The following is a 25,539-nucleotide window of genomic DNA, read 5'->3' on the forward strand; positions in this document are numbered from 1 at the left end:
AGCCACTGTGCCATCTGTATATCTCTTCTTTTTGCCCAGATAGTTTTTATTTGGTTGGCTTTTTTTCCCATTTGTTTAGTTTTGAGTGTTTCTTATATATCCTCAATACAAGTCCTTTACCATATATGTGACTTACAAATACTTTTTTCCCAGTCTGTGGCTTCATGCTCTTCACAGTGCTGCTTGAAGAGGACACATTCTTAATTTTAATGAAGTCAAATTTATCATTTTTTCTTTTATGCCTCATCATGCTTTTGGTGTTGTATGTAAGAAATTTTTGCCTAACCCAAGCTCACGAATATTTTCTTTGGTGATTTCTTCTAAAAGTTTTAGAGTTTGCAGTTCTACATATATGTCTCTGATTAATTTTGAATTAAATTTTGTACATGGTTTAGATATCAGTCAATTTTATTTTTTATATGGATATCCAGTTTTTTCAGCACTAGTTTTTTATTGTGTTAAAATACACATAGCATAAAACGTACCATCTTAATCATTTTTAAGTGTACAGTTAAGTGGTACTAAATACATTCACATTTTTTTGGAGCCATCACCACCATCCATCTCCATAACTCTTTTCATCTTCTAAAACTGAAACTCTATACCTATTAAACAATAGCTCCCCATTCTTCCTTCTGCCTTGGCCCCTGACAACCATTATACTTTCTGTCTTTGTGATTACTCTCTGAGGACTATTTTTTGAAATGACCATCTTTTTTTCCATTGAATTGTCTTTTCATCTTTGTCAAACATCAATTGGCCCTATGCGTTTGGATCTATTTCTTCATTCTCTGTTCTGTCTATGAATGTGTATCTGTCCTTTTGTCAGTGCCACACTGTCTTGATTACTGAGGCTTTGTAGTAAGTCTGGAAATAAGGTAATTTGAGTCCTCCAACTTCTTTTTCAAAATTATTTTAGTTATTCTGGGCCCTTTGTTGTTACATATGATTTTTAGTAACAGCTTATCAATTACTACCCCCAAAAAAATCCTTCTAGGAATTTGATTGGGAATGTATAGAATCTATAAATCAGATTGAAGAGAATTGAACCTTCTAATCTATGAATACAGCATATTCGCTTCACATTTTTAGGTCTTCTTTCATCAGTAGTTTTCATAGTTCTCAGCTTACAGGTCTTGCATATATTTTATTAAATTAAAATCTAAGTGTGTCTTAGTTTTTATGGGCTCTTACTGATTGTTTTTTACTTCAGTTTAAAATTATTCACTGGTAACACATAGAAATGCAGTTGTTTTTTTATATTAACCATGTACCTTACACAATCTTGCTAAATTCACTTACCAATTTTAGTTTTTCTTCCCTTACTGTACTGATGATCTAAAGGATACAGGAGCCCACTCTCACCACTATTATTCAATATAGCTTTGGAAGTTTTAGCCACAGCAATCAGAGAAGAAAAAGAAATAAAAGGAATCTAAATCAGAAAAGAAGAAGTAAAGCTGTCACTGTTTGCAGATGACATGATACTATACATAGAGAATCCTAAAGATGCTACCAGAAAACTGCTAGAGTTAATCAGTGAATTTGATAGAGCAGCAGGATACAAAATTAATGCACAGAAATCTCTTACATTCCTATACACTAATGATGAAAAATCTGAAAGTGAAATTAAGGAAGCGCTCCCATTTACTATTGCAACACAAAGAATAAAATACCTAGGAATCAACCTACCTAAGGAGACAAAGACCTGTATGCAGAAAACTATAAGACACTGATGAAAGAAATTAAAGATGATACAAACAGATGGAGAGATGTACCATGTTCTTGGATTGGAAGAATCAACATTGTGAAAATGACTCTACTACCCAAAGCAATCTACAGATTCAATGCAATCCCTATCAAACTACCAATGGCGTTTTTCACAGAACTAGAACAAAAAATTTACAATTTGTATGGAAACACAAAAGACCCCAATAGCCAAAGCAATCTTGAGAACGAAAAACGGAGCTGGAGGAATCAGGCTGCCTGACTTCAGACTCTACTACAAAGCTACAGTAATCAAGACAGTATGGTATTGACACAAAAACAGAAATATAGATCAATGGAACAGGACAGAAAACCCAAAGATAAACCCATGCACATATGGTCACTTATCTTTGATAAAGGAGGCAAGACAATGGAGAAAAGACAGCCTCTTCAATAAGTGGTGCTGGAAAACTGGACAGCTACATGTAAAAGAATGAAATTAGAACACTCCCTAACACCATACACAAAAGTAAACTCAAAATGGATTGAAGACCTAAATGTAAGACCAGACACTATAAAACTCTTAGAGGAAAATGTAGGCAGAACACTCTATGACATAAATTACAGCAAGATCCTTTTTGACCCACCTCCTAGAGAAATGGAAATAAAAATGAAAATAAAGAAATGGGACCTAATGAAACTTCAAAGCTTTTGCACAGCAAAGGAAACCATAAAAAGACGAAAAGACAACCCTCAGAATGGGAGAAAATATTTGCAAACAATGCGACGGACAAGGGATTAACCTCCAAAATATACAAAACAGCTCATGCAGCTCAATATCAGAAACAGAAACAACCCAATCCAAACATGGGCAGAAGACCTACATAGACATTTCTCCAAAGAAAATATACAGATTGCCAACAAACACATGAAAGGATGCTCAACATCACTAATCACTAGAGAAATGCAAATCAAAACTACAATGAGGTATCACCTCACACTGGTCAGAATGGCCCTCATCAAAAAATCTAGAAACAGGGCCTCCCTGGTGGCGCAGTGGTTGAGAGTCCGCCTGCCGATGCAGGGGATACGGGTTCGTGCCCCGGTCCGGGAGGATCCCATATGCCGCGGAGCGGCTGGGCCCGTGAGCCATGGCCGCTGAGCCTGCGCATCCGGAGCCTGTGCTCCGCAACGGGAGAGGCCACAACAGTGAGAGGCCCGCGTACCACAAAAAAAAAAAAAAAAAATCTAGAAACAATAAATGCTGGAGAGGGTGTGGAGAAAAGGTAACCCTCTTGTGCTGTTGGTGGGAAGGTAAATTGATACAGCCACTATGGAGAACAGTATGGAAGTTCCTTAAAAAACTAAAAATAGAAGTACCATATGACCCAGCAATCCCACTACTGGGCATATACCCTGAGAAAACCATAATTCCAAAAGAGTTGTTTACCACAGTGTTCATTGCAGCACTATTTAGAATAGCCAGGATATGGAAGCAACCTAAATGTCCATCGACAGATGAACAGATAAAGAAGATATGACACATATATACAGTGGAGTATTACTCAGCCATATAAAGAAACGAAATTGAGTTACTTATAGTGAGGTGGATGGACCTAGAGTCTGTCATACAGAGTGAAGTAAGTCAGAAAGTAAAAAACAAATACCATATACTAACTCATATATATGGAATCTAAAAATAAAAATGGTTCTAATGAACCTAGGGGCAGGACAGGAATAAAGACACATATGTAGAGAATGGACTTGAGGACACGGGGAGGGGGAAGGGTAAGCTGGGACGAAGTGAGAGAGTCACATTGACATACATACACTACCAAATGCAAAATAGATAGCTAGTGGCAAGCAGCTGCATAGAACAGGGAGATCAGCTCAGTACTTTGTGACCATCTAGAAGGGTGGGATAGGGAGGATGGGAGGGAGACGCAAGAGGGAGGGGATATATGGGTACATATAGCTGATTCACCTTGTTTTACAGCAGAAACTAACACAACATTGTAAAGCAATTATACTCCAATAAAAATGTTAAAAAAAAGATACAGGAGGATATGCATAGGTTATATGCAAATACTACTCCATTTCATATAAGGGAGTTGAACATTTGTGGATTTTGATATCTGTGGGAGTCCTGGAACTAACCCCCCATGGTTACTGAGGGATGACTGTACTTTAAATCATATCTGAATTACTTATAATACCTAATACAATGTAAATGCTGTATAAATAGTTGCTGATTAATGGCAAATTTTGCCTTTTGGAACTTTGCGGAATTTTTTTTCCAAATGTTTTTGATCCGTGGTTTGTTGAATTTGTGGATGCAGAACTTGTGGCTATAAAGGGCCGACTGTAACACATTTTGTTTATCATTCATCCATTAATGGGCATTTGTGTTTTTTCCACCTTTTGGCTATTGAATAATTCTGCTATGAACATAGGTATACAAATATCTGTAGATTTAAACCTAATTATCAAAATAGTTGCAGTAAATTTAGATGGTCCAAAACCTACATGTAAAAAGCACAAATTGTCAGAATGATTTAGAAAACAACTATATCAAACAACTTGACCTAATTGACATTATAGAACACTCCAGTGAGCAATGGCAGAATAAACATTTTTGTTTCATATGCATGTGCAGCACTTGCCAGGATGGGCCACAAATTCTTTCCAAAATGTGGAGGAATACTTATCTACTCATTTTATGAAACCACGTTTACCTTGATACCAGCTCTTCACAGAGACAATAAAGAGAATACTACAAACCAATATCTCACATAAACATCAGATGCAGAAATCACTAACAAAATATTAGCAAACTGAATCCCAGAATATATAAAAGGGTAATATACCATGACCATGTGGAGTTTATATCAGTAACATAGATTGGTTTAACATTTGAAGATTAACATCTCCCCATTTCCCCCACCTCACTGTCCCTCCTAACCAGCATTCTACTCTCTGCTTCCATGAATTTGACTTTTTTTATGTTCCACATAAAAGTGAAACCATGCAGTTTTTTTTCTTTGTGTCTGGCTTATTTCACTTAGCCTAATGTGCTCCAGGTACATCCAGTGTTGTCACAAATGGCAGGATTTTTTTCAAGGCCAAAGAATTTTCCATTGTGTGTGTGTATGTATGCCACAATTTCTTTACCCATTCATCTGTAAGTGGACACAGTTGTTTCTATATCTTGGCAGTTGTGCATAAGGCTGCGGTGAACATGGAAACACAGATATTTCTTTGAAATAGTGATTTCATTTCCTTTGGTTATATACCCGGAAGAGGCATTGCCAGATCATATGGTAGTTCTAGTTTTACTTTTTTGAAGAACATCATACTGTTTTCCATAATGGCCATACCAATTTACATTTGCACCAATAGGACATAAGGGTATCCTTTTCTCTAGATTCTCGCCAGTACATGTAATCTTTTACCTTTTTGGTAATAGCCATCCTAAAAGGTTTGAGGTGATGTCTCATTGTGGATTTGATTTGCATTTATGTTCAACACATTAATAAAATAAAGGAGAAAAACCATAAGTTAATTTTAGTTGGTACAAAAAAATTGACAAAATTCAACACACATTCATGATTAAAAATTCTCCACAAACTTTGGAATAAGAAGTTCCTCAACCTATTAAAGGACATTAAGAGGAAAAAAAAAACTTTTATGTAACCTCATATTCAATGGTGAAAGAACTCTTGTCTCCTAAAATTGGAAATAAAACAAAGGTATCTTTTCTCACTTTTTATTTCATATCATTCTGGAAAATCCAAGTCAGTGCAATAGGGCAAGAAAAAGAAATAAAATGAATACAGATTGGTAAGGACAAAGTAAAACTCTGCTCACAGATGACATGATTGTGCATGTAGACAATCTAAAAAAAACTACAAAAATTAATGAATGAATTTAGTAAGTTTTCAAGATATAAAGGCAATATGCTAAAATCAATTATGTATCTACACTCTAATACCAAACAATTGCTAAGTAAAATTTTCAGTTGTATCATTTTAAATGACATTTAAAACATGAAGTCTTTAGGGATAAATTTACAGAAATATGCCTCTAAGACCTATACATTGAAAAATATAGAGTATTGCCAAGAGAAATGAAAGAAGATCTAAATAATTGAAGAGATTTATAACTTCCATGGATCAGAAAAGTCAATATTTAAAAGATATTATTTCACCTCAAATTGATCTGTAGATTTAGTGCATTCCCAATCAAAACTGATATACTGATTCTAAATTTTATATTAAAATGCAAAGAACCTTGAATACCTACAACATTTTTGAAAAGACCAAAATTGGAAGATTTAACTTTAAAAAGCTATATTTATCAAGATAATTTAATGCTGTTATGAGGATAGATATAAAATTAATGAGGGGCTTCCCTGGTGGCGCAGTGGTTGAGAGTCCGCCTACCAATGCAGGGGGCATGGGTTCGTGCCCCAGTCCGGGAGGATACCACATGCCACGGAGCGGCTGGGCCTGTGGGCCATGGCCACTGGGCCTGCGTGTCCGGAGCCTGTGCTCTGCAACGGGAGGAGCCACAGCGGTGAGAGGCCCGTGTACCGCAAAAAAAAAAAAAAAAAAAAAAAAACTAATGAGAACCACACTGAGAGTCCAGAATTATTTCTACACTTATATGGTCAATTGATTTTTCAATGGCAAAAGGAAATTCTTTTCAACAGCTAGTACAGGATATCCATATGAAAGAAAATAATCTTTGATCTTTACCTCACTTCATCTCTAAAAATTTCAGTTGAAAATGATCACAGACCTAAATGTAAAAGTTAAAACATTTAGAAGAAAACATTGGACAAAATCTTTCAATCATGGGATAGTCAAAGCATTAGATCGGATACACACATAACAAATATAAAAGAAAAAAAATGATGAATTGGACTTCACCAAAATCTTAAAAATTCTATTCTTTAACAAAAACCTTTGAACAAATGAAAAGACAAGACAGATAGGGAGAAAGTTTGCAATACATATCTATCATAGAATTTGTCAGAACATGTGAGAGCTGTCATGACTCAGTAATAAGACAAACATCAGAATTTTTAAAAGTGGGCAAAAGATTTGAAAAGACACTTCACCAAAGAAGATACATAATAAGAGTAGTCATCAAGGAATGTGAATTAAAACCATCATGAAATAACACTACATACCACTAGACTGGTTAGAATTTAAAAGATTGACAATATGAAGTGTTAATGAGGATATAAAGCATATGAAACTTTCATAAATTTCTGGCTGGAGTGTAAAATGGTACAGGTACTTTGGAAAACAGTTTATCAGCTCTTTATAAATTTAACTGTCCACTTATACTCTACAACCTGGAAATTCTGCTAGGTGTTTACCCAGAGACGGCTAAGTCTGCCCAAATACTTGTACCCAAATTTTTCATAGCAGCTTTATTCATAACAGCCCAAAACTGAAAACTGCCCAAGTAGTGAGTGGGTAAACACATTGTCATTTTTCCATACAGTGGAATACTACACAGCAGTAAAAAGAATAAACTGCTGCTATGCTTGTTGTGTTTGTTTTTTATTACTCCATTTCAATATTACCACAAATTTAGCAGCTTAAAATGGCACACATTTATCATCTCCCAGTTCCTGTGGTCAGGAGTCCAGGCATAGCCTATCTGGGTTCTCTACTTAGGGTCTCACAAGTCTGCAATCAAGGCGTCAGCCAGGGCTGCATTTGTTACTGACCAGGGTTCTTGGACTCCTTAATCACTAGAAATTGGTAAGCGACCAGACAAGAAATTCAAGCAAGGTTTTACTGGGACTAGTGCTATAGCACAAGGGAGAAAAACAAGTAACAGGTTCCCTTGCTTACTCCTTGAGTGGGGTGGGCAGCTGGTTCCTTATATGGGATGAGGGTAGGGGTGTGTCCAGGGTTCGGGCCAGAGGGGTGGCTAAGGTGGTCTGCCCACGCTCTTCGTGGTGTTGTGTGCAGGGGGCATGTGCAGTACCCTGCTTTTGCTCCAGGCTCTCCAGAAGTGGCAGTTGGGTTTATGGTCTTTTTGTATCTTATTGTTCATAATTTTCCCCAACTGTGCACGCACGCAGTTATTTTTAGTCCCTTATAGTTTCTTTGTATTTTGTTGTTGGAGGAGACATTTGTCCAGGTGCAAGCACTGCAACAAAGGGTCCCAGGTCCCAGCCTGTCTCACATTCTCATCTGGAGGCTTGAGTGTGGAAGGATCCACTTTCCCACGCATGTGGTAGTTGGCAGCATTCAGTTCCTTGCAGCTGTAGGGCTGTGAGCTTCAGGTTTCGCTTGATGTTGGCCAGAGACCACCATAACCTCCTTGAGGTTGCCAGCAGTTTCTTGCCACATAATATTCCCCAACATGGCCTTCTTTTTCTTTACAGCCAGGGAGGGAAAGAGAGACTCCAAAAAGAAGGATGCTATAATCTTATGTAACATCATCATGTAATTACATACATTCCATGACCTTTGCCATATTTTCATAGTTAGAAGTAAGTCACAGGTCCTGTCCTCACTCAAGGGGAAGAGATCATACAGAGGCATGAACACCAAGGGGTGGGGGTTTTGGAGGTTACCTTCAGAGTCTGTTTTCTATACACGGTAACAGGGATTAAGATTATTTTATATTGAGTAAAAGAAGCTAATGCAAAACAGTACATACTATAAGATTCCATTTATGTGAAATTGTAGATAAGGCAAAACTAATCAACAGTGACAAAGTATTGATACAGCACTCACTGGGGGCTGTGGGTGAATTAAGGTGGGTGTTTGCATGTAGTCAGACACTAGGGAACTTTTGGAGATGATGGAAATGTTCTATACACTGATTGTGGTGCTGGTTACAAGGTTGTTTACATTTGTCAGAACTCATGGAATTGCATACTTAAAATGGTTTCACTGTGTTGTATGTAAATTATACTTCAATAAAGTTGATTAAGAAGAAAAGAACAGTAATAGCCAGCCATGAGCATCACAAAATTTGTAACTTAATTGTGCCAAGTAAATCTAATAATATCCTTAAGAAACTGTTTAGAGTCGGTAATCAGAAAATAACTCATTTCATAATATATCATTTGAAGAATTTTCAACAAATTCTTGTGGTGAAATGTGGAAAAATTCTTGTGGTGAAAAAGTGAAAAAATGTGGATTTTTAAGAAAATATTCTTTATGATGTGTCAACACTCAGAACTGGCAAAGATCGTTTTTTGAAAGATGAAGCTTTATTAAAAGTCGTATTTTCCTTTAGTAGTGGAAACACATATTTCTAATGTATCCTTTGGATGCAACTGTTGATAACCTATCTATAATTTCAGCTCTGAATGGTCACCTACTGAATCTGGTGATAAATTTCTCATTTACCTTAACCCCTGTTGGTACTACTTCTAAAAGTGTATTAGCCATTTTCAGTTCTTATAAAATTTTGAAGAATGTATGCTTCATGAAGTATTTAACTTGCATGTTCACTTTTATGCTCATTATACTATGTTATATTCCAATAAGAGTATTAAAGTTCAGTGAAAATCTCATGCCCACTGATGAGAATGCAAATGAGTATTGATGAAAGAATGCTAGGATCTTAAGGCATAAACTGTCCAGTTATCTTGCTAAATTCTATTCAGACAATGGTTACATTATAATGAAGACTGATACAGAATCCACCATACAAATATAATTAGCAATGGCAAAATCATTATATAATTTGTAATTGAATAGAGGTTCAGTTCCAGATTGTTCTGAGGTTAAAAAAAAAATAAATGTAATGATTTGATATTAGCGCTTATTTCTGTTCCTTCCTCCTCCTAACCTTTGCCAGCCATCAGCAGGACATTTCCTTTGTTGTATGTAGTGACTGGGAAACTAGGGATGATTATATAAATGAGTGATCACACTGAAAATTTCTAGCTGTAACCTTTATTGGATACATAACAGTGAACAGGCATCAACAGACATTTCAAGTATCTGGTTATTGTAGAATTATAAATATTGTAAATTATATTGTAGAATTATTTATTTCAGAAATTGCATTTATTTATTTAAACAAAAATCTTCTTCCTTGAGCCACTTAAAACAAAGCTAAAGGAAGCCCTTATATCTTTCCTTAGAGAATAGTGTCTCATGAGAGTGAATAGTCTAGGTAGTACTTAATACATTATCTGAATTATATTACTTTCTTATATCTATGAATGAATTTTATAAACTTATACAAAACCAGTAGGGTTTAGAAAACACATATCAGAGTTTCTTCAACCTATTCATCCACCGTGGAATTTTAAAAAATTATTTGGATTCTACTGAAGTATTTTTCTTTTCCCAATCTTAAAAAAAACTGAAAATAATGTTTTATAGACTCATCAGTAAGGCAAATTGTTGTTTTTCTCATGGTGATAGTAAGTGTGCATTATATTTTTTAACATGGTCTGATGCCACTGGCAGTGTTCATAGAGTCTAGAATACATGGCAATCAGGTAAAAAGTGTAATAGGTTTTTTTGGGGGGGGGTTGTTTGTTTGCTTTTTAATTTTTATTGGAATATAGTTGATTTATAATATTGTGTTAGTTTCAGGTGTACAGCAAAGTGAAAAAAATATAATAGTTAATAATGATTTTTATTTTAGATAATATGGAAGTATTTTGCTTCTTTAAATAAATTTATTTATTTATTTGTTTGTTTATTTATTTATTTATGGCTGCCTTGGGTCTTCATTGCTGCGTGCAGGCTTTCTCTAGTTGTGGCGAGTGGGGGCTACTCTTTTTTATTTTTTTAACATCTTTATTGGAGTATAATTGCTTTACAATGTTGTGTTAGTTTCTGCTTTATAACAAAGTGAATCAGTTATACCTATACATATATCCCCGTATCCCCTCCCTCCAGCGTCTCCCTCCCACCCTCCCTATCCCACCTCTCTAGGTGGTCACAAAGCACTGAGCTTATCTCCCTGTGCTATGCGGCTGCTTCCCACTAGCTATCTATTTTACATTTGGTAGTGTATATATGTCCATGCCACTCTCTCACTTCATCCCAGCTTACCCTTCCCCCTCCCTGTATCCTCAAGTCCATTCTCTAGTAAATCTGTGTCTTTATTCCCATCTTGCCCCTAGGTTCTTCATGACCATTTTTTTGTTTGTTTTTTAGATTCCATATGTGTTAGCATACGGTATTTGTTTTTCTCTTTCTGACTTACTTCACTCTGTATGACAGACTCTAGATCCATCCACCTCACTACAAATAATTCAATTTCATTTCTTTTTATGGCTGAGTAATATTCCATTGTATATATGTGCCACATCTTCTTTATCCATTCATCTGTTGATGGACACTTAGGTTGCTTCCATGTCCTGGCTCTTGTAAATAGAGCTGCAGTGAACATTGTGGTACATGACTCTTTTGGAATTATGGTTTTCTCAGGGTATATGCCCAGTAGTGGGATTGCTGGGTCATATGGTAGTTCTATTTTTAATTTTTTAAGGAACTTCCATACTGTTCTCCATAGTGGCTGTATCAATTTACATTCCCACCAATGGTGCAAGAGGGTTTTCTTTTCTCCACACCCTAACCAGCATTTATTATCTATAGATTTTTTGATGGTGGCCATTCTGACCGGTGTGAGATGATATCTCATTGTAGTTTTGATTTGCATTTCTCTAACGATTAATGATGTTGAGCATTCTTTTTTTTTTTTTTTTTTTTTTTTTTTTACAAATTTAATCAGTTATACATATACATATGTTCCCATATCCCCTCCCTTTTGCGTCTCCCTCCCACCCTCCCTATCCCACCCCTCCAGGCGGTCACAAAGAACCGAGCTGATCTCCCTGTGCTATGCGGCTGCTTCCCACTAGCTATCTACCTTACGTTTGGTAGTGTATATATGTCCATGCCGCTCTTTCACTTTGTCACAGCTTACCCTTCCCCCTCCCCATATCCTCAAGTCCATGCTCTAGTAGGTCTGTGTCTTTATTCCTGTCTTACCCCTATGTTCTTGATGACATTTTTTTTTAAATTCCATATATATGTGTCAGCATACAGTATTTGTCTTTCTCTTTCTGACTTACTTCACTCTGTATGACAGACTCTAGGTCCATCCACCTCATTACAAATAACTCAATTTCATTTCTTTTTATGGCTGAGTAATATTCCATTGTATATATGTGCCACATCTTCTTTATCCATTCATCCGATGATGGACACTTAGGTTGTTTCCATCTCCGGGCTATTGTAAATAGGGCTGCTATGAACATTTTGGTACATGTCTCTTTTTGAATTATGGTTTTCTCAGGGTATATGCCCAGTAGTGGGATTGCTGGGTCATATGGTAGTTCTATTTGTAGTTTTTTAAGGAACCTCCATACTGTTCTCCATAGTGGCTGTACCAATTCACATTCCCACCAGCAGTGCAAGAGTGTTCCCTTTTTTCCACACCCTCTCCAGCATTTATTGTTTCTAGATTTTTTGATGATGGCCATTCTGACTGGTGTGAGATGATATCTCATTGTAGTTTTGATTTGCATTTCTCTAATGAGTAAAGATGTTGAGCATCCTTTCATGTGTTTGTTGGCTGTCTGTATATCTTCTGTGGAGAAATGTCTATTTAGGTCTTCTGCCCATTTTTGGATTGGGTTGTTTGTTTTTTTGCTATTGAGCTGCATGAGCTGCTTATAAATTTTGGAGATTAATCCTTTGTCAGTTGCTTCATTTGCAAATATTTTCTCCCATTCTGAGGGTTGTCTTTTGGTCTTGTTTATGGTTTCCTTTGCTGTGCAAAAGCTTTTAAGTTTCATTAGGTCCCATGTGTTTATTTTTGTCTTTATTTCCATTTCTCTAGGAGATGGGTCAAAAAGGATCTTGCTGTGATTTATGTCATAGAGTGTTCTGCCTATGTTTTCCTCTAGGAGTTTGATAGTGTCTGGCCTTACATTTAGGTCTTTAATCCATTTTGAGCTAATTTTTGTGTATGGTGTTAGGGAGTGATCTAATCTCATACTTTTACATGTCCCTGTCCAGTTTTCCCAGCACCACTTATTGAAGAGACTGTCCTTTCTCCACTGTACATTCCTGCCTCCTTTATCAAAGATAAGGTGACCATATGTCCGTGGGTTTATCTCTGGGCTTTCTATCCTGTTCCATTGATCTATCTTTCTGTTTTTGTGCCAGTACCATACTGTCTTGATTACTGTAGCTTTGTAGTATAGTCTGAAGTCAGGGAGCCTGATTCCTCCAGCTCCATTTTTCGTTCTCAAGATTGCTTTGGCTATTCGGGGTCTTTTGTGTTTCCATACAAATTGTGAAATTTTTTGTTCTAGTTCTGTGAAAAATGCCATTGGTAGTTTGATAGGTATTGCATTGAATCTGTAGATTGCTTTGGGTAGTAGAGTCATTTTCACAATGTTGATTCTTCCAATCCAAGAACATGGTACATCTCTCCATCTATTTGTATCATCTTTAATTTCTTTCATCAGTGTCTTATAATTTTCTGCATACAGGTCTTTTGTCTCCTTAGGTAGGTTTATTCCTAGATATTTTATTCTTTTTGTTGCAATGGTAAATGGGAGTGTTTCCTTGATTTCACTTTCAGATTTTTCATCCTTAGTATATAGGAATGCCAGAGATTTCTGTGCATTAATTTTGTATCCTGCAACTTTACCAAATTCATTGATTAGCTCTAGTAGTTTTCTGGTAGCATCTTTAGGATTCTCTATGTATAGTATCATGTCATCTGCAAACAGTGACAGCTTTACTTCTTCTTTTCCCATTTGGATTCCTTTTATTTCCTTTTCTTCTCTGATTGCTGTGGCTAAAACTTCCAAAACTATGTTGAATAAGAGTGGTGAGAGTGGGCAACCTTGTCTTGTTCCTGATCTTAGTGGAAATGGTTTCAGTTTTTCACCATTGAGGACGATGCTGGCTGTGGGTTTGTCATATATGGCCTTTATTATGTTGAGGAAAGTTCCCTCTATGCCTACTTTCTGCAGGGTTTTTATCATAAATGGGTGTTGAATTTTGTCAAAAGCTTTCTCTGCATCTATTGAGATGATCATATGGTTTTTCTCCTTCAGCTTGTTAATATGGTGTATCACATTGATTGATTTGCGTATATTGAAGAATCCTTGCATTCCTGGAATAAACCCCACTTGATCATGGTGTATGATCCTTTTAATGTGCTGTTGGATTCTGTTTGCTAGTATTTTGTTGAGGATTTTTGCATCTATGTTCATCAGTGATATTGGCCTGTAGTTTTCTTTCTTTGTGACATCCTTGTCTGGTTTTGGTATCAAGGTGATGGTGGCCTCGTAGAATGAGTTTGGGAGTGTTCCTTCCTCTGAAATTGTTTGGAAGAGTTTGAGAAGGATGGGTGTTAGCTCTTCTCTAAATGCTTGATAGAATTCGCCTGTGAAGCCATCTGGTCCTGGGCTTTTGTTTGTTGGAAGATTTTTAATCACAGTTTCAATTTCAGTGCTTGTGATTGGTCTATTCATATTTTCTATTTCTTCCTGAGTCAGTCTTGGCAGGCTGTGCATTTCTAAGAATTTGTCCATTTCTTCCAGGTTGTCCATTTTATTGGCATAGAGTTGCTTATAGTAATCTCTCATGATCTTTTGTATTTCTGCAGTGTCAGTTGTTACTTCTCCTTTTTCATTTCTAATTCTATTGATTTGAGTCTTCTCCCTTTTTTTCTTGATGAGTCTGGCTAATGGTTTATCAATTTTGTTTATCTTCTCAAAGAACCAGCTTTTAGTTTTATTGATCTTTGCTATCGTTTCCTTCATTTCTTTTTCATTTATTTCTGATCTGATTTTTATGATTTCTTTCCTTCTGCTAACTTTGGGATGTTTTTGTTCTTCTTTCTCTAATTGCTTTAGGTGCAAGGTTAGGTTGTTTATTCGAGATATTTCCTGTTTCTTAAGGTGTGATTGTATTGCCATAAACTTCCCTCTTAGAACTGCTTTTGCTGCATCCCATAGGTTTTGGGTCATCGTGTCTCCATTGTCATTTGTTTCTAGGTATTTTTTAATTTCCTCTTTGATTTCTTCAGTGATCACTTCGTTATTAAGTAGTGTATTGTTTAGCCTCCATGTGTTTGTATGTTTTACAGCTTTTTTCCTGTAATTGATATCTAGTCTCATAGCATTGTGGTCGGAAAAGATACTTGATACAATTTCAATTTTCTTAAATTTACCAAGGCTTGATTTGTGACCCAAGATATGATCTATCCTGGAGAATGTTCCATGAGCACTTGAGAAAAATGTGTATTCTGTTGTTTTTGGATGGAATGTCCTATAAATATCAATTAAGTCCATCTTGTTTAATGTATCATTTAAAGCTTGTGTTTCCTTATTTATTTTCATTTTGGATGACCTGTCCATTGGTGAAAGTGGGGTGTTAAAGTCCCCTACTATGATTGTGTTACTGTCGATTTCTCCTTTTATGGCTGTTAATATTTCCCTTATGTATTGAGGTGCTCCTATGTTTGGTGCATAAATATTTACAATTGTTATATCTTCTTCTTGGATTGATCCCTTGATCATTATGTAGTGTCCTTCTTTGTCTCTTCTAGTAGTCTTTATTTTAAAGTCTATTTTGTCTGATATGAGAATTGCTACTCCAGCTTTCTTTTGGTTTCCATTTGCATGGAATATCTTTTTCCATCCCCTTACTTTCAGTCTGTATGTATCTCTAGGTCTGAAGTGGGTCTCTTGTAGACAGCATATATATGGGTCTTGTTTTTGTATCCATTCAGCCAGTCTGTGTCTTTTGGTGGGAGCATTTAGTCCATTTACATTTAAGGTAATTATTGATATGTATGTTCCTATTCCCATTTTCTTAATTGTTTTGGGTTCGTTATTGTAGTTCTTTTCCTTCTGTTGTGTTTCTTGCCTAGAGAAGTTCCTTTAGCATTTGTTGTAAAGCTGGTTTGGTGGTGCTGAACTCTCTCAGCTTTTGCTTGTCTGTAAAGGTTTTAATTTCTCCATCAAATCTGAATGAGATCCTTGCTGGGTAGAGTAATCTTGGTTGCAGGTTTTTCTCCTTCATCACTTTAAGTATGTCCTGCCACTCCCTTCTGGCTTGTAGAGTTTCTGCTGAGAGATCAGCTGTTATCCTGATGGGGATTCCCTTGTGTGTTATTTGTTGTTTTTGCCTTGCTGCTTTTAATATGATTTCTTTGTGTTTAATTTTTGACAGTTTGATTAATATGTGTCTTGGTGTATTTCTCCTTAGATTTATTCTGTATGGGACTCTCTGTGCCTCCTGGACTTGATTAACTATTTCCTTTCCCATATTAGGGAAGTTTTCAACTATAATCTCTTCAAATATTTTCTCAGTCCCTTTCTTTTTCTCTTCTTCTTCTGGAACCCCTATAATTCGAATGTTGGTGCGTTTAATGTTGTCCCAGAGGTCTCTGAGACTGTCCTCTGTTCTTTTCATTCTTTTTTCTTTATTTTGCTGTGCAGCAGTTATTTCCACTATTTTATCTTCCACCTCACTTATCCGTTCTTCTGCCTCAGTTATTCTGCTATTGATCCCATCTAGAGTATTTTTTATTTCATTTATTGTGTTTTTAATCGATGCTTGATTCGTCTTTAGTTCTTCTAGGTCCTTGTTAACTGTTTCTTGCATTTTGTCTATTCTATTTCCAAGATTTTGGATCATCTTTACCATCATTATTCTGAATTCTTTTTCAGATAGACTGCCTATTACCTCTTCATTTGTTAGGTCTGGTGGGTTTTTATCTTGCTCCTTCTCCTGCTGTGTGTTTTTCTGTCTTCTCATTTTGCTTATGTTACTGTGTTTGGGGTCTCCTCTTTGCAGGCTGCAGGTTCGTAGTTCCCGTTGTTTTTGGTGTCTGTCCCCAGTGGCTAAGGTTGGTTTAGTGGGTTGTGTAGGCTTCTTGGTGGAGGGGACTACTGCCTGTGTTCTGGTGGATGAGGCTGGATCTTGTCTTTCTGGTGGGCAGGTCCACGTCTGGTGGTGTGTTTTGGGGTGTTTGCGGACTTTTTATGATTTGAGGCAGCCTCTCTGCTAATGGGTGGTGTTGTGTTCCTGTCTTGCTAGTTGTTTGGCATAGGGTGTCCAGCACTGTAGCTTGCTGGTCGTTGAGTGAAGCTGGGTGCTGGTGTTGAGATGGAGATCTCTGGAAGATTTTCGCCGTTTGATATTATGTGGAGCTGGGAGGTCTCTTGTGGACCAGTGTCCTGAAGTTGGCTCTCCCACCTCAGAGGCACAGCACTGACTCCTGGCTCCTCAATTTGGGATGATTTGTTGTCTATTCATGTATTCCACAGATGCAGGGTACATGAAGTTGATTGTGGAGCTTTAATCCGCTGCTTCTGAGGCTGCTGGGAGAGGTTTCCCTTTCTCTTCTTTGTTCTCACAGCTCCTGGGTCTCAGCTTTGGATTTGGCCCCGCCTCTGCGTGTAGGTCGCCGGAGGGCGTCTGTTCTTCGCTCAGACAGGACAGGGTTAAAGGAGCAGCCTCTTCGGGGACTCTGGCTCACTCAGGCCGGGCGGGAGGGAGGGGCACGGAGTGCGGGGCGTGCCTGCAGCGGCAGAGGTCGGCGTGATGTTGCACCAGCCCGGGGCGCGCCGTGCGTTCTCCCAGGGAAGCCGCCCCTGGATCCCGGGACCCCGGCAGTGGCAGGCTGCACAGGCTCCCGGAAGGGCGGTGTGGACAGTGTCCTGCGCTCGCACACAGGCTTCTTGGCGGCGGCAGCAGCAGCCCCAGCGTCCCACGCCCGTCTCTGGGCTCCGTGCTTTCAGCCGCGACTCGCGCCCGTCTCTCGAGCATTCTTTCCTGTGTTTGTTGGCAATCTGTATATCTTTGGAGAAATATCTGTTTAGGTCTTCTGCCCATTTTTGGATTGGGTTGTTTGTTTTTTTGATATTGAGCTGCATGAGCTGAATGTAAATTTTGGAGATTAATGCTTTGTCAGTTACTTCATTTGCAAATATTTTCTCCCATTCTGAGGGTTGTCTTTTTGTCTTGTTTATGGTTTCCTTTGCTGTGCAAAAGCTTTGAAGTTTCATTAGGTCCCATTTGTTTATTTTTGTTTTTCTTTCCATTTCTCTAGAAGGTGGGTCAAAAAGGATCTTGCTGTGATTTATGTCATAGTGTTCTGCCTACATTTTCCTCTAAGAGTTTGATAGTGTCTGGCTTTACATTTAGGTCTTTAATCCATTTTGAGTTTACTTTTATGTATGGTGTTAGGGAGTGTTCTAATTTCATTCTTTTACATGTAGCTGTCCAGTTTTCCCAGCACCACTTATTGAAGAGGCTGGGGCTACTCTTTGTTGCGGTGCATGGGCTTCTCATTGCGGTGGCTTCTCTTGTTGTGGAGCACAGGCTCTTGGCACACGGGCTTCAGTAGTTGTGGCACATGGGCTCTGTAGTTGTGGCTCATGGGCTCTAGAGCGCAGGCTGAGGAGTTGTGGCACCCGAGTTTAGTTGCTCCGCGGCATGTGGGATCTTCCCGGACCAGGGCTCAAATCCATGTCCCCTGTATTGGCAGGTGGATTCTTAACCACTGCACCACCAGGGAAGCTCATGGAAGTGTTTTTTTTTTTTTTTTTTTTTTTTTTTTTTTGCGGTATGCGGGCCTCTCACTGTTGTGGCCTCTCCCGTTGCGGAGCACAGGCTCCGGATGCGCAGGCCCAGCGGCCATGGCTCACGGGCCCAGCCGCTCCGCGGCATATGGGATCCTCCCAGACCGGGGCACGAACCCGTATCCCCTGCATCGGCAGGCGGACTCTCAACCACTGCGCCACCAGGGAGGCCCATGGAAGTGTTTTTGAATCAAGATATATAGTTGTTGTTAAAAGGATTATACTTAATGGTAGCCCTAGCACGGGGGTTGGCAAACATTTTCCTTAAAGGGCCAGATGGTAAATATTTTAGGCTTTGTGGGCCATATTATCTTTGTTACAGCTGCTCAACTCTGCCATTGTAGCCCACATTATAATAGATAATATGTAAATAAATAAGTGTGACTGTGTTCGAATAAAACATTATTTACAGAGGCTGAAATTTGAATTCTATTTAATTTTCATGTGTCATGAAATATTGTTCTTTGTTGGTTATTTTTTTCAGCCATTAAAACAAAAAACAAGCCATGGGCCGAATTTTGCTTGCAGGCTATAGTTTGATAACCCCTGCCATAACAGTTGATTTTTCTAAATTAACTTTCTAATCCAAATTAGAACTGAAGATTTATTGTTTAAAACCTTTTAGAGGTATATGGCTCATGGTGAATTATTTCAAAAGAAGTCTCTTTCCTGGGGGGAAAAAATGCCCATAAACATATACAAGTACCCCTTATTTTCACCATAAAGAGGCAGTTGAAAACTTCCACAAACCACTTATTTCCTTGATCGTACAGAGGAATCTTGCTGTTGCTAAGCTGGGTTTTCTAATACAGGTCAAAATCCCATTACAAAAAAAAAAAATCCCAATACAACGAATATTTTTATAGTGGAAGTATTTTATAGTGGAAGTATTCATTCAACAACTGTATTTAAGTACCTACTCTTTCAAGGCATTTAGGTGGTAGAAAAATAAATCTCCTGTGGATGCATCCTGCTTTTGACAACCTTCCAGCCTAACAAGAAATATAAAGTTTGTGCAAGTTGTGGCTAGAAATAGAGCTGGAAGCTAATAAGAAGAGGATGCAGAAAATAATAGCAGAGTTAGGAGTTCAGAAATAGAAATAGAGAAGGCAAAACACTGGGTCTGTATTGAAAATACACGTATGGGGTCAGTGCAAGAGAGAACAAAGTAGGGAGAAATAACTCATCACAGGCCCACAGTTGAATGTTGCTGTTTGTACCCCCACAGTCATTCATTACTGGGCTTGTCATGAGGACAGGTCTCGCTGCTATTACTTGGATGACAGAAGGCAGGCTAGCAGAGCTAGCCTGTCAAAAGAGAAGGTGGCTGGTGAATGGGCAGAGCTCAGATTTTAGAGCCGGTTCAACCAGCATTTGATTCTCAGACTGTTACTTGCTAAATGTGTGAGTTTTGGCCAGTTGCTTAATCTTCAGTTTCCCAATCTGTAAAATGAGGTGAATCTTATTTTTTGACAGTAGTCAGTGTTGTGACCTGTTCCTCTTCCTAGTTTAGTGTTCTTTGCTTGTTGCTTATAAACTTTGAGAAACTGCTTAGTAGAGCATGGATGGTTTTTGGATCCAGAGACAGGGTCAGATCTGGATTCAAATTCCACCATTACTACTTAATGTATAAATTTGGGAATGTCATTGAATTTCTCTATAAAATAAGCATACTTCATGATTTTGTAATGAAGATTGAATTAACTAAAGTGATAAAATAGTAGTTTTTACTTTTCAAAGACTATATTCCTTACAGTGTGTTTTCTCACAGTTTCCTATATATCCTCATAGGCCAAGCAGGTTTTGTTGATCTTTGCTGTTTTGAGTCTGTTATAAAAAATACAGGTTTACTGAATAATAGTGATAGTGATAACTTAGACTTGCATGTTTGCCAGACTCTGAGCTAAGAATTTATATATACTATTTCATATAACTTTTGCAATGTAGATACTAAAATCTAGATACTAGTATTATAATTTTATAGATGGGAAATCTGATACTTAGAAAATTAAATAACTTGCCTCAGGTAACACAGCTAGTAAGTACTTAAGTTGGGATTTGAACCCCCAAAATCTGCCTCTGCTCTTCTAAGTACTATAACATGTCTTCATGTGATTCTGATACACTTCTCTAGAGGCAGTTGCCCCACTCCCTTTCTATTGCTAAAGTATCTAGCACAGTGCCCAGTGTCCAGTAGGCACTTCACAAATACAAGCTCTTTCTACTCTGCCTCTCATCTCCCAAATGTTGGCGCTAAGATACCAGCCATACGAGATAGACTGCTTGCTAGAACAGGTTAGAAGAGAAATCTCTGTAAATGAAAACTTTTCTACATCCATTCTTTTACATATCGAGCAATAATTGCTTCACATTTCCAGGATAATATAACTTTAATATTGCCTTGAAGTTTACTGTATTATGATTTGGCCTATATGCCATATATACCCTAAGTTGAATTCAGATGATTATGGGGTATGATTTTAGTTATGAAACTATCCCCTCTACATCCTCCCTACACTTAAGTATTTTTTATGACACAAATCATTACCTAATAATGTTTCTTTTCTGTGCCCCTTCACTAGTATATATGCTACAGGAGAGGAGGGAACTCATGTGCCTAAAACAATATATAACAGGTGCTTAATACATATTTGTTTCATGCATGAATGAATAAAATGTGCAAATTATAGAAAACTTACATTTAAATATTATTTTTCTTTCTAGCTTGGATCAGAAAAACTAGAAAGACTCCACCTACTATGGAGGTAAGAATACACAAGGAAAATATTCAAATATGTGTTTATAATGCTGTGTTTCTCAATTGGGAGTTTGTACTCTCAGGGATACTTGAAGCCTCTAAAATATATGTGATGCCACCTCTCCAAAGCATTAATTTTGCCCCATAGAAAATAATTTCAAACATTTTTATAATAAAATAAATGCACAAATTATGGGATGTAACAAAATCCATATAAAATTTTAAATGAAATAATAAAAATTTAAAACAAAATAAAAACACTTTAGAGAATGTTTGGACTTACAGCAGCTTGCATTAGGTCATTTCCCTGTCCCCTGGGAGTTCTCTGTTCTGATACAGATGCTTTGGTAGAAAAGTTTGAGAAACACTGAATCTCTTGGTCCTCTCTAAATCATGCTCTGCTTATTTTGCCCTTAATTTTATATAAAACATAAAATTTTATAATTTTATATAAATTTAACACCATCTAGTATCTGAAGAAACTTATTACAATTAGCATGTAATATGTAACACTTGGTAACTAATAGTTGAATTGAATTTTTATTTAAAACTTAAAAACATAGGGAATTCCCTGGCAGTCCAGTGGTTAGGACTCCACGCTTTCACTGCCCAGGTTCAATCCCTGGTTGGGGAACTAAGATCCTGCAAACCACATGGAGCGGCCAAAAAAAAAAAAACTTTAGAAACATAGTTTGGGTGGGATGCAGAATAAAAAGCATAGCAATGCTGTGGTATTTGTGTTTTTAAATCATGATTATTTCATAATTTTTATTTTAAAACAATAGCATGAAATGTTCTAAAGTTAGTTTGTAAGAAATAAATATTTCATAAAAGGGAAGTTTACAAATTCATTAATATACTACCTATTCCATTTTTTCTGCTACTGAGGACTCCTCTTTTCCCTCCCCTATTCCCTTACTACTACAACCCTGCTGACAATGTAAATGGGCTCCGATACTCAGGCCACACTTTTTAAGAGGTGGGATACTCCAGGGCAGAATTTATTATGACCTATAAATTGGCATACCTATCTTTACTTGTTCCATTCCTCCTGGACTGACCCCATCAGGGTGTGTCTGCCTGGGGTCTGAGTGAGCACATCTCTAAGCCTATTTCTAGCTTTGTATGTTGCTTCTACCTTGACCTTGTCCTACTCTTCTCAGAACCTTTGTTCTAATATCAGTGAACCTTGGAATAAAAGCGAAAAAAAGTCAATGTGATCCAATATTCAGAAGTATCCCCTGTGGTTTCCAGTGGTAGGATGGATCAAGGAGCCCTTCTGATTCCCCTAATCTGGGCCATAATAAGAGCTACTGTTCTCAAGAGAAAAAGGTGTTTCTTCTATCCTCCAGACTTTGAAAGCCTTCTTCCATGGAAACATTGATACTTGCAAAGTGATTAGATGGAGGCAACTGCAATAATCAGGCCTAAGGCACTACTCCTATAAATGTTAGGTAATCCCAGTATCTCAGACAAGCTCCATCAGAACAGTGAGACCAAGTCATTCCCTCCATGGTGCTTACATTCTTGAATATCTAAAAAGGAGCCCTCTGTTGCCTCTTTTCTAATGTACTGTTAATCACATTGTTCTTTATGCTCTTCTGTACCTCCCAACAGACACACACACACACACACACACACACACACACACACAAATGCACACACCCTTTTCTCTTCCTCCTGACCCTTTCCATTGTGTTTCAGGAATTTCCGTTTCTTTATTAGCAAATTACCCTTCACCTTTAATATTGTCCTAGGAACTTTCTCTACCACAGAGCCTCAAGTAAAATCTATCTGTGTCTAAAAGATAATGAGTCGTTTTTTTCCTTGAGATGAATTGTGCTCATTTTCCTACAACCCATAGAAAGGAAGTGGGATTGATTGCTCCTACCTTCCCCCAGTCATTTCCAAAATATTATTCCATTTTGTGAGCCCAGGAGAGTGTGGTACCTTTGCAATCCAAGTAGATTTCTCTCGATCTGTTCATCATTTTTATCTTTGCTAAACTCTAGGGCACTCTCCCACACTGATGGCAGAGATTAGAACCAGACTTGTGGTTTTTTCCTGTCGGTGTCTTCCCAAGTCTTAGCCATTTACTTCTTTGACTTCATCCACACCAGTATCCCTACTTCAATAAACAACCACTTCCATAGCCACACCTTAGTTCGTGTCATCCCCAAACATCATTCTATCACTAAAACTTATAAACTCTTCAATCCCAGATTTTACATATATCATGTTAAGAGGGAGAAAAAACCTATTTACTGTAAAAATAAGTCATGTAAACAGAAGACCACAAGAATTAAATGTATTGTTTAATAGGTTATTATAAGGCAAATTCCACCCAAATCAAGAAACAGAACTTTGCCAGCTACTCATGTGCCGGATCTCAATACAACCTCCTTTCTCCCCACAAAAGCAACCCTGAACCTGACTTTTATAGTAAGCGTTTACTCACATGTTTAAATAATCTTCTCAGCCAAATGTACACTATAGTTTAGACTTGCCCATTTTGTAAAAACTTTGTATTTGTTTTAAATCTCTTTCAGTTTATATGTTCTTCCTCCATCACTTTTATTTCCTTACACATTTGTCTGTTGAAAAACCCAGCCCATTTGACTTAAAGAGTTTGCCACAGTCTAGATTTTGCTGATCTTGTGCTCTCTGTGTAATTCAACATGTTCCCCTGCTCCTCTGTCTTTCTTCCGCATTGGCAGCTGGATCCAGAAGCTAGATATTGATGTTTGATCTTTTTGTCAAGAATGTAGAAAATGTTTGGCAAGACTACAGGAGAACATGATGTCTGGTTGTCCTTCTTTTTGTGATCTTTATAATTGCTCATGCTTAATACCTATATCAGTTCATTGGAAACAACCTCCTATTCTTGCATATCTGTTGAAACTAATTTGTTTTCAAGATGCTACCAGTAATTTGAGTTCTCTACTTTTTTTCAAATCTCTTTGTGAACTCCCACCCCCAAATAGACTTCTGCCCATATCACCTGTAGACTATGGCTGAAGGTTAGCCAGTAGCAATTAGAATACCATTTACAATAGCATCAGAAAGCATAAAATACCCTGATATAAATTAAGCAAATATATGCAACATGTAGACTTTTTTAAATATTTTATTTATTTATTTATTTATTTGTATGTATGTATGTCTGCGTTGGGTCTTCATTGCTGTGCGAGGGCTTTCTCTAGTTGCGGCGAGCAAGGGCTACTCTTTGTTGTGGTGTGCGGGCTTCTCATTGCAGTGGCTTCTCTTGTTGCGGAGCATGGGCTCTAAGCGCGTGGGCTTCAGTAGTTGTGGCACGTGAGCAGTTGTGGCGCATGGGCTTAGCTGCTCCGTGGCGTGTGGGATCTTCCCGGACCACGGCTTGAACCCATGTCCCTTCCATTGGCAGGCAGATTCTTAACCACTGCACCACCAGGGAAGTCCCAAGACATGTAGACTTAAAACTATAAAACATTGGTGAGAGAAATTAAAGAAGACCTAAATTAATGGGGAGAAATACCTCTTCATGGATTGGAATATTCAATATTGCTAAGATGTTAGTTCTCCCAAACTGATTCACAGCAGTAATTCTTTTTTTTTTTTTTTCTGGCCATGCAGCCTGTGGGATCTTAGTTCCCCAACCAGGGATCGAACCCGTGCCCCCTGCAGTGGAAGTGTGGAGTCTTAACCACTGGACCATCAGGGAAGTCCCTCACAGCAGTAATTCTTATGCTTTGTCATGCACCAGTTACAGGGAGGGCTTGTTAAAACACAGATTGCAAGGCCTTATTCCCAGAGTTTTTGATCCACAAGGTCTGAGGTAAGGCCTGAATATTTGCATTCATAACAAGTTCCCTGGTGATGGTAGTGCTGCTGGGCCAGAGCCCTTACTTTGTGAACCACTATCTATAGACTCAATCAAATAAAAATCCAGTTAAAATCCCATTAGACTTGTTTTGGTAGAAATCAACATGCTGATTCTAAAATATATATGGAAATGCAAAGGACCTAGAATAGCTGAAAGCAATCATGAAAAAGGAGACGACAATTAAAGGACTTATGCTGCCTGGCTTTAAGACTTACTCTAAAACTATAATAATTAAGAAAGTGTGGGGACTCTTCTGGCAGTCCAGTGCTTAAGACTTCGCCTTACAATGCAGGGGGTGCAGGTTCGATCCCCAGTCAGGGAGCTAAGATCCCACATGCCTCGGGACCAAAAAACCAAAAAATAAAATAAAATAAAATAAAACAGAAGCAATATTGTAACAAATTCAATAAAGACTTTAAAAATGGTCCACATCAAAAAAAATTTTTTTAAAAGACAATGTGGTACTGGCATAAGGATATATAAACAAATAAATGGAAAAGAATAGAGAGTTTAGAAATAGTATACAGCCAGGTGATTTTTGGCAGTGGCACCAAAGGAATACAATTAGGAATGGAAAGTCTTCATAAC

General features: G+C 37.7%; 1 protein-coding gene across 4 annotated transcripts in view; it reads left to right on the forward strand.

The window, feature by feature from the left end:
* The window catches only part of NDUFAF2 (NADH:ubiquinone oxidoreductase complex assembly factor 2), a 196,859-nt gene that overhangs the window by 127,043 nt on the left and 44,277 nt on the right, over positions 1–25,539 (forward strand). For all 4 annotated transcript variants that reach the window (XR_009531446.1, XR_009531447.1, XM_060092922.1 and 1 more), the window contains exon 3: positions 21,053–21,093. Coding sequence is in view for 2 of the 4 variants with exons in the window: in XM_060092922.1 (XP_059948905.1) it covers positions 21,053–21,093 (41 nt within the window). In the remaining 2 variants the exon portion in view is untranslated. The remainder of the gene's footprint in view (positions 1–21,052; positions 21,094–25,539) is intronic.

Source organism: Mesoplodon densirostris, chromosome 3 (genome assembly GCF_025265405.1).
Source record: "Mesoplodon densirostris isolate mMesDen1 chromosome 3, mMesDen1 primary haplotype, whole genome shotgun sequence".
NCBI classification, from domain to species: domain Eukaryota; kingdom Metazoa; phylum Chordata; class Mammalia; order Artiodactyla; family Ziphiidae; genus Mesoplodon; species Mesoplodon densirostris.